We start from the raw sequence: 10,739 nt of genomic DNA on the forward strand, positions 1-10,739 counted from the left end.
ATTTTCTACTTTGAGTTTATATTAGTAATAAGCGTCTAAAAGATGTATTTTGTATTTCTGTTTGGTTTTCACAGTGCATTGGCCACCTCAGCACTGTTAGATTCTGAATGAATCTTGAAGTAGAAATCACTGCACCCGTCGAGGCTCTCTCTATTTCTTCCTTGGTCCGGGGGACTGCTACAGTGAAAACTCGGTCGCTGAGTGAAGGCTAGTTGCTACCCCCATGCCAGATGAGTGCAGCCTGTCAAGCGAGGTCCGTGTGTCAGCTGTGAGAGACTTTTACACCAGTCAAGATCATCATTGCTTCGTTGCCTTCCTCTACTTTTAACTCTGATGGTCACTTTGCAAAGGTGCAGGTATATCAGCAGTATTTACAGTTACATTTTGTCAAATATGTGGGTGCTAATCTGTTTATTTACATGGTGTTAACGTCTGATGTGAGCATTGTTTCCAAAAGTTAAAATAACACTTACTTAAATTTAAGTCCAGACGTTATCACATAGAGCAACATACACATTACAGTAACAAAATGTTGAACCCTGCTGAAGAAGCTGACGACTCAGAGCAACAAGGAGTGAGATCCAGCAATCGTGAAAGGCATTTAACTGAAAGGGGTAAAGAAATGCAGGAATATGAGGCAAAGAAAAATGAGACGGCATTCAACAAAGCTTATGACGCTTGGAAGAAGGCAGCTAAAGAAATCAGAACAAAGCTAAAAACTTTCTGCTCACCTGAAGAGCTAAATAATGACAGTCATGCGATAAGAGACAAGCACGCTGTAGTATAACAGCATTATGAACCCATTTGCCACAGCCAATCCATGACGCCAGACATAGATAAACGAATGGATGCTTGTGCAGTGCTTACAACCAACATTTGTGAAGTTATTGCTAAACGAAAATATCGATCAGCTCTTTAACGATTGCCTTGAAAAGGAAAGAGTACGACTAATGTTAAACAAAAGGGTCTATGGTTCTGTGTTTGGTGATACGAAAACTGAAACGGCATTCCCACATGGGTCAGCTGCGCACTCAAAGGCAGATTCCACTAGCAGTTGTCAGGTGGAAGCAGAAGCTGAACTTGCAGCCAAAGTGGAACAAGCAAAGGGCACACAAGAAATAATGGCACAGGAAACCAAGAGTTGGAGGAATAGAAGACTACACTTCAACAGTTAAAGGCAGACAGTGAAGTGAAAGTAGCAGCTACACGAGTAAGAGCCCTTAGCGCTCAAAATGACATTGAAAGCCATGATCTAGCGTCCTGCTACAACTTAGAAAATTTCACAAATCTCCCCAACAGCACACCACAGCTCTCCTTAAATCCACGAGCACTGACATTTAGAGCTCACAATACTACTCCAGAACGAGATGAACTTAGCTTAGTTCAAGCCCTTGCCAGCTCTCTTACCTTAAACAGGCTTCCTGTACCTGAGCCCACCATCTTTAGTGGCGACCATCTAAAGTTTGTGGATTGGAAAGTATCCTTTATGGCACTAATTGGTGACAAACCTTTACCTGTGTGTGAGAAAATGTTGTATCTAAAGAGCTATCTTGCAGGTGAAGCACAAAAGGCAGTAGAGGGATATTTCTTCTGCAACAGTGAGGAGGCATACGCAGGCATTTGGAGCGTTCTAGAGGAAAGGTATGGCAGCCCATTAGTTATCCAAAGAGCCTTTAGGGCTAAACTCACAAAATGGCCTAAAATAGCTGTCAATGATCCCATGGCACTGAGGGAGTTTGCAGATTTTCTCCAAAGCTGTGCAGAGACTATCCCTCATGTCAAAGGCCTAGATATCCTTAATGATTGTGAGGAAAATCACAAGCTTCTAAGAAAACTGCCCGAGTGGATAGTACAGAGATGGAGCCGCATTGTAGTGGAGGAGCTAGACAAAAGCCAAGACTACCCCAACTTCGCTTGCTTTACGTTCATACAAAACGAAGCTAAAGTAGTTTGTAATCCTGTTGCCTCACCATTCCTAATGAGTGAAAAGACATCAGAAGAGCGGCACGTTAAAAGAGCTAAGGCACTCAGAACCACCATCCAACCAAAGTCTCCATCAACCCCAGTATCCACTTCTAGACCGAAACACCCATGTTTGTTTTGCAAAGAAGAATCACACGGCATAGCTAAGTGTCCTGCTTTCGCAGTGAAAACTAGTGATGACAAGAAATTTTTCATCCAGGCAAATCATCTCTGCTTTGGATGTTTGAGAAGGGGTCATGTAACCAAAGAATTCAGAGGACGTCACTCCTGTAGTAATTGTGGTCAGCGTCACCCCACCTGTCTACACACAGACAGAGTGAATGAACATAAAGAAAGGAACACTGAGAATTCTAAATCCCCAGCTGAAGGTGCAAACAAGGAAGTGCATAATGTCATGACTCATGTACTAACAAGGAAAACATCCTCCACATCCAGCATAGTACCAATAATACTTACATATGCCCTGCTTGACACCCAGAGTGACTCATCATTTATTTTAGAGGATTTGGCTTCAGAACTAAATGTAGACGCCCTACCAGTGCAGTTAAAACTTAGCACCATGACTTCTGTTGACACAGTTGTTGCTAGTAAACTTGCCAACAACTTACAGGTGCGTGGGTTTGACTCTGAGACTGATGTCCGAATAGATCAAGCCTACTCTCATGGCTTTATCCCAGTTGACAAGTCTCATATCCCTAGCAAGGAAACTGCACTACAGTGGCCACACCTTGCAGGCTTAGCTAACAAGTTACAGCCAGTGCAGAACTGTGAAGTAGGTCTATTGATTGGTTATGACTGTCCATCAGCACTAGCCCCCCTAGAGATCGTCACGGGCAAAATAAACAAACCTTTTGCACAAAGAACCATACTAGGATGGAGTATTATTGGTTTTGGTAATCCCCACCTAGACAGAGAAGGTAACCAGAGTTACGTGCACAGGATCACATCAAAGAAATGCCCATTCCATCAGCCACAGACGTACTCAAAGTCCTAGAGACAGACTTTAATGAGAGACACTATGAGGATAAGTATGTATCTCAGGATGATGTTCGCCTTATACAAATCCTCAGTGATGCAATAAAACAAAGACCAGATGGGCACTATGAGATGCCGCTTCCCTTCAAGGGCAATGATCCACCAGCTCTTCCCAACAATAAGAAGCTAGCAACAGTCCGACTGGAACACCTAAAGAAAAGGCTAAAGGCTGATAAACAGTATCATGAACATTACTGTTCCTTTATGAGAGATATTATCAGCAGTGGTGATGCAGAATTAGCCCCTCCTTTGACCGATGGTGAGATTGCATGGTACATCCCACACCATGGGGTGTATCACCTGAAAAAAAACAGCCAAGCTAAGAGTCGTCTTTCACTGTTCAGCAAAATTTCACGGTGTCTCATTAAACGACACTCTTCTCACAGGTCCAGATATGATCAACTCATTGGTGGGGGTACTCTGTCATTTCAGAAAGGAACATGTAGCCATAATCGGTGATATCGAGAGAATGTTCCACCAGTTCGCTGTTTGTCCAGACATGTGCAACTATCTGAGATTTCTGTGGTGGCAGGATGGACAATTAGACACAGAACCCAGAGAATACAGAATGGCTGTACATCTATTCAGTGCCAGTTCATCCCCTAGATGTGCTAATTTCGGCCTGAAATACTTAGCACAACAGGACAGAGCAGACTATCCTAAGGCCTCAGAGTTTGTTGAACAGAACTTTTATGTAGACAATGGTCTAATTAGTGTCCCATCAGTTAAAGAGGCACAAGAACTCATCACCGAAACGCAAGCGCTTTGTAGACTTGGCGGTCTACATCTGCACAATGATGCGCTTTCCCAGCTGGAACCCACAGACAGAGCAGACACCACAGAACCGCTCGATCTCAAACCTGATACAACAGATGAAGGCCATGTGCTTGGCATCCAGTGGTCAATCAAAAATGACACTTTCAGTTTCAATATAAACACTAAGGACCAGCCTCCTACTCACCGGAGGATACTGTCAGTCATCTCATCCCTGTACGGCCCACTAGGGTTCGTAGCTCCCTTCATCTTAAGAGGCAAAAGTATCCTACAGGAACTGTGTCGCCCAGGCATTGAATGGGATGACCCCCTTCCTGACAACTTATGTTCACGGTGGGAGGACTGGAAAGATGGATTGGAAAGACTAAAATCTGTTGCGGTACCTAGATGTTACCACCCACCAGAACTAACAGACATTGTAAAGATGGAACTGCACAATTTTTGTGATGCTAGTGATTTAGGATATGGTGCATGCTCATATATTAGGTACCTCAGCAATGACAAGGTCCACTGTAGTCTTGTTATGGCTAAGGCAAGAGTCGCACCTACCAAGGTCACAAGTATCCAACGATTAGAACTCTCAGCCGCAGTCACATCAGCCAGAATGAGCAGCATGCTAAAAGCAGAGCTTCAGATGCACATTGGTGAAGAGTTCTTTTGGACTGACTCCCAAGTAGTCTTAGCGTATATTAACAATGAAGCACGACGGTTCCATGTCTTTGTTGCTAATCATATGCAGTTAATTAGGGCTCAGTGCATCAGAGATCATGTCATCTTGTTGGTTGTCCGGTCCAAAGTTTCTGTGGGAACATGACATTTCATATGCACCCAGCCCCTCAGCTGTGTTGTTAGTAGGGGATCCAGAAGTCAAAGCAGTCAAAGCTCTCGCAACTCAAACAAGGGAACAAGACAATATCCTCAGCCGTTTGTCAAGGTTTTCAAGCTGGTCAACGCTCCTTAAAGTGGTCGCAAGGATAAAAAGATTAAAATCCAGCAAAGCTCAGTATGGCAACTTTGTAACAGTAGATGAACGTAAAACAGCTGCTGACACAATAATAAAGCTCCTTCAGCAGCAGGCATTTTCTCGAGAGATGGAAATGTTGAAGGTGGGAGATAACCTTTCTTCAAGTTCAAGTTCAAGTCCCCTCTTTAGAGTAGATCCAGTACTAGATCAAGGACTTCTCCGTGTTGGAGGAAGACTGAAGAAGTCAACACTCTGTCAGGGACTTAAACACCCCATCATCCTCCCGAAAGACCATCACATTACAAAGCTGATTATTGCTAATTTTCATGCACAGATTTGTCATCAAAGTAGAAGCCAAACTCTCATGAAATCAGATCGAACGGATTTTGGGTGATTCGTGGGAGCAAGGAAGTTGCAAAACTAGTAAGCAAATGCGTTCGGAAACTAAGACATTCACCAGAAAAACAACGCATGTCTGAACTTCCAAAGAAACCAGTTGAAATCTCAGATCCGTTCATGTATTGTGGACTGTTCCGGAGTCCATTACACATAAAAGATACGGACTCCTCTTTACATGTCTTTCCTCACGTGCAGTCCACATTGAGATGCTCGAAGGTCTTTCTACAGACTCTTTCGTCAACGCTCTGAGATGTTTCATCAGCTTAAGAGGAGCTGTTTGCAAGTTGTACAGTGACCAGGGTACAAATGTCATTGGAGCCAAAAATGAGCTAAGAGAGTCTCTTAAACAATGTGACACAGATGCCTTAGAAGCATTCCTTGCCAATAAACAGTGAGTTCGTCTTCAATGCCCCATCTGCTAGCCACGCAGGAGGTGTGTGGGAACGACAGATTCAAACCATCCGCAATGTTCTCAATGCCACCATTGCTTAATGCCAAGGCAGGCTGGATGACAGCTCTCTAAGAACTCTATTCTATGAGGCGATGTTCATCATTAATGGCCGACCACTGTGCGTCGATGGAATCAATGATCCTAAATCTCCTGAACCTCTAACTCCTAATCACCTCATATTGATGAAATTAAAGGTTCCACGGCCTCCACCAGGAAAGTTTGTGAAAGATGACTCATATGCAAGGAAAAGGTGGTGCAGAGTCCAGTATCTCACTGAGCAGTTTTGGAGTATATGGAAAAGAGAGTACCTCTTGAACATATCTACAAGACAGAAGTGGCACGTACCACGTTGAAATCTTAAAGTCAGTGACAGTCATTATCAAAGAAAATGTCCATATGTTAAAGCTGGAAATCACCAGCTAACTAAACTGTCGTGATTTTGTTTGTGAGAGTGTCTCATGATGATGACGTACGAGCGTGCGTCTGTGGCAGCAACAGACGTGTGCAGCTCAACAATGGATAATATGGAGTGATGGAGAGAGTACGACCATGCAGCGTTTAAAGCTTGGAAGTAATCACATTACTTTGAGTTTGATTCTGTAATAAGTGACAAAAACATTAGCGTCCACTGTTCACTCTGTGTGGAAAGAAAACTTCTTTCTACAGAGAAAAATTAAACTTCAAATCTGAGCGAGCAGCGAGCACGCTGCCACGGGAATGTGACATTCACAGAGAAACCCCCGGATCCCCCCACTGACATGACCGCTGTGGGCAAACCTCCACCCGCCCCACTCCTGCTAAACAGGTGACAATAGACGTAAGAGCTGCTGAATGTCTGATTTTATTTATTTTTGCTGTTTTACTTGCATCTATTTGAAAGAGTGTAAACACAAAACATGATTTTATTTTATATGCTGGAATATGCAGAAAATAGGTTTAAATGTTAAACACATTTCTTCTAGTCAAAGACAGTTGTATATAATTTAATTTTGCTTAATGCAATGTGCATAAAGTCAAAAGATTAAAAGTAATTAAACAATTTTAAAAAAGAGACTTTTTCATTTGATTACATTTTATATGATGGATTATGCAGAAAAATTGTCACGGCACTGTGTCTGTGACCCTGTGTTTTGTGTTTAATTTATATTTCTTGATTACTATTATTCGTGGTTTTAGTTCTCTTGATGTTATATTCGTTGTTCTAGCTTTTAGTTTCAGTCACCGTCTTTCCTGTGTTCTGTGTTTCATATCCAAGCAGTTGTGTCTCTGTGCATACGTCATGTTTTAACATGTCCTATGTAAGTGTGTTCAGTTTTGCTCCCCCTTGTCCTGTTATGTCCAGTTAGTCCCAGCGGTGTTTCTATCTGTTCGCTATCGTCTCGTTATCCTGCCGGTGTACTTAAGTCCTCAGTCTTCCCCTGTTTCTTGTGGCGTCCTTCATTAATTCAATTCAATTCAATTTTATTTTATTTATACAGCGCCAAATCACAACAACAGTCGCCTCAAGGCACTTTATATTGTACAGTAGATCCTACAATAATAGATACAGAGAAAAACCACAATCATAGCTGTGTGTTCCTCACTCATCATGTTTTGTCATGTCATGTCATATCCTCACTGTTTAGGTCATTTTTCCTAGTTTGAGTTTTATTTTTTTTTCTAATGCTCGTGTGCTGTGTTTCTCAGTTTGCTTTTGCCAGTGAATAAAAGCTGCTTCCTCAGAGTCCTGCGTTTGGGTCCAACCTCTGCCTGCCACGCAGCAAACCTTGATAAAAATAGAATTGTGCTGAAAAGTTGCTTTATAACATATTCAGGATGTGTATCATGTTTTTAAAAAGTAACTCATTAATAAAGTAACTAATTACTTTTGAAAATAAGTAATCAGTAAAGTAGCAGGATTACTTCCTTTGAGAAGTAATAAGTAATTAGTAACTAATTACTACATAAGTAACTTGACCAACACTGTTCAAGAGTGAGGGAGCCCATTAGGACCAAGCTGGCTCTGGATTCCTGATTTCAAGTAAAAAGTATAATGAGCACGAAAAGTTCTTCTTTCAACAGTTTTTAAGTGTTTATCAGTTTTATGAAACATGATGTACTTTGCATTAATATCACTAAGATGTTTATATGCTTTATATATGTTAGTGTAAGGTCATCTACAGCACGACATCATATTTTTAAGGATGTTGTGTGTTTGTATCATGTGCGTGTTGGAGGCAGGTGTGTGTGTGTGTGCGTGCGTGTGTGTGTTGCAGGCCTTACCTGTGGCTCCCTTGTTTGCCAGAACCAGTACTTCATTGTCTTTCTTCTTCTTCTTCTTCACTTTCAGGCCAAACATTTTTTTGGGCTTTCTGCTCACAGGAGAGTAAACCTTTCATGTAGTCAGGACCTATTTTGACCATTATCAGCTTTATCTTTATGTTGAAATGCAGGTCAGCTAATAAACATTAGAGCATAGACAAAGGAAAAGCCAGATACATCTTTGTGTCTGATCCCCTTTTTTAACCTTTTAACATCCAACAGATCACTGGCAACATATAATTGTATGTTATTGTTAATTTATTGAGTAAAATAACTCAGTTTTAAGATCTGTTTTTAGCCACTGATGAGCATAGGCTCGATGTCTTTCCTGCAGCATGAGAAGCTGAAATATGTAAACTATCATTCATTTCTATTAAACTGCTCTTTGATGTGTTTGCTTAATGTGGCTTCACTGAAGAAAAAGGTGTTTAAACTCAAAGTTTCAAGGCAAAAATCGTTGCCTGTTTAACTCCTTTGCATATAGTAAATATATAATCATAGAAACAGAGGTTTAACCATAGACCTAGTCCAAAACTAGAATGTGAGGCAGAGCTTTAGCTCTCATGCGCATCTACTATGGTTCAGGAGAGACATAAGCTTCATAATTTCAAATAAGACAAATAAGCTAAACATCGCAGCAGTGAGAAGTTTCCTACCTTTGTTTGGGATCCAGTGTTAGTCACAAGACCGCACTCTTCACTTTTGTCAGTTGGACACGCAAGACTGCATGTTATATGCTTTCGGTGACTCAGAGTCAGAGCTGTTGAAGCAACGCATTGAATAGCAGCCTGATTATGTGATTGGTGGTTGAAATGTTTGTTCAAAAAATTCAGTTGTAAAACTGAGGGAGCATTTGGTTCATGCACGCACCAACCCTTCAGGCAGGCCATCAAGGAAAACAGGATAATTCCTGTTTTCCTTGATGGCCTGTATGAAAGTTTGTAAGCATCCTCCTACCAATTTCTTTGGTCTAATATTTGTGTTTTTACATTAAATAGTAATGCTAGCAGATGTAGCTTGTACATTGTGCTACAAGTACCTGAAGCTGTAGCAAAACTAATGCTAGTTTACTGCTAGTAAAGGTGCAGTAGTAGTATTATTGACAGCAGTGCTAATATTTGTTTTTTCTATTTATCTGTCATTGGATGTCAAATAATCTAATCTGCTAGTCACTTGAAAATAAGTTACTGTCTCTAATTTGAGGCTAATAAATTAATACATAAGCAAAGCTGTTTATCTAGTACTGTATGTGTGTGCTTATCCTGAACCTTGTAATCATGTGACCAGGATGTATGATATTTGGAGAGTTAACAAACCCACCCATGGTAAACAGAGGAACTCACACCCTGTCAGTGCAATCATCCAGATGATGACAGATGCTCAGTGTCATGTTATGTTTTTACATATCAGCTGGAGCATTTCGGACTAAACTAAATGCTAATTCAGCACATTTTATTTACATTTTGCATGTGTGCGTTTATATTGGGTGCCAAAGAAATCCTTGTAGTTGTTATGTATGTTCTAGACTGTGACCTTTTATTAAATAGAACATCAGATTTTAGGGAAACAAATGTCTGCTCATTTTGATATGATCTGTGCTTATATGTGAAAAATTTTACCCATTTAAATGCACTAAATAAAAGTATGTTTTTCTATTATTACATATAGTTAGAAAATTTCCCATTATCATTATTTTGCCCATTTCATTTAAACTCATTTTGATCTACTGTAATGCATTCTATGCATTACCACAAATATCTCAAAAAGTATAATAAATATAATTACATAAGAATAAAATCGTAATTAAAAGCCTTAGCACTATGGGACATAGCTAACTTGAGTATTATGTGACATATTTATATCAACAGGGACATATTAAAAATGAATTAAAAATTAAAACTCAAGATGAAGTGTTGTCTTGATGCATGCTTAATCATCCAGGAAAAGAAATCCCCAAAATTTGATTCTGTTCCTCTGGACGTGGCGTTTTCACTCATCCAGGTGACTTCTTCCGTCTCAGCTGACTGCAGGTTTCCAACCTTATAAACAGTGCATTTGCATAATGACTGAAACCAGCACCACTGAAGGAACAATGCCCTGTGAGGTCAGTTTCTCATGAAGATGAAGCATTAGCAAAAACATTTATTAAGCTTAGTACATCTGCTCAGCCAACAGATGTGCTAATTTTAATTTTTTTTTTTTTTCTTTTTGCCTGTCCCGTTCGGCACTGTAGCAATCAGTCTGAAGGCCAATGGATCATTATGGCTTTGCATGGTCCATGTGATTGATCTTTATTATTATTATTATTATTATTATTATTAATGAATTAATTTATTAATTAATTTTATTTTATGTAATTATTTATTTTTAACTTTTAAGTTATTACAAACGGAACAGACATGACCAGGAAATAGGACAGGGGAAAGAAAAACAGAGGGGAAGAGGGACAGTGAGAAAAGACAACAAAAAATCAGCTGGATCAGCTGCTGGGAAAAAAAAGAAAAAGAAAACAAGCAAAAAAGAGAACAACACAGTAGGAAGACCACAGCAGCAACCTAGATAAATATAAGTAAAAGTAAATAATAAATATTGAATGTTACTGAGCAGCACTAAAGACCGACAAGCACGGTATGCTTTGAGGCAGCAGCCAAGGAAGATACAGTGTGTATGTGTACACCCGTGCGTACACCCTGTGTGTGTGAGCGCACGTGTATTCAAAAGGTTTCTCCATGTAATGATCTGATAGAGCAGGGGTCGGGAACCCTTTTGGCTGAGAGAGCCATGAACGCCACATTTTTTAAAATGTCCGTGAGAGCCATACAATATGCTTAA

General features: G+C 40.4%; 1 protein-coding gene across 1 annotated transcript in view; it reads right to left on the reverse strand.

The window, feature by feature from the left end:
• The window catches only part of fer1l6 (fer-1 like family member 6), a 56,470-nt gene extending 48,526 nt beyond the window's left edge, over positions 1 to 7,944 (reverse strand). Inside the window, exon 1 of the mRNA XM_063497649.1 lies at positions 7,869 to 7,944. Coding sequence (XP_063353719.1) covers positions 7,869 to 7,944 — 76 coding nt within the window. The remainder of the gene's footprint in view (positions 1 to 7,868) is intronic.
• Between the last annotated feature and the right edge of the window lie 2,795 nt (positions 7,945 to 10,739).

Source organism: Pelmatolapia mariae, linkage group LG16_19 (assembly GCF_036321145.2).
Source record: "Pelmatolapia mariae isolate MD_Pm_ZW linkage group LG16_19, Pm_UMD_F_2, whole genome shotgun sequence".
In the NCBI taxonomy this organism is placed as follows: domain Eukaryota; kingdom Metazoa; phylum Chordata; class Actinopteri; order Cichliformes; family Cichlidae; genus Pelmatolapia; species Pelmatolapia mariae.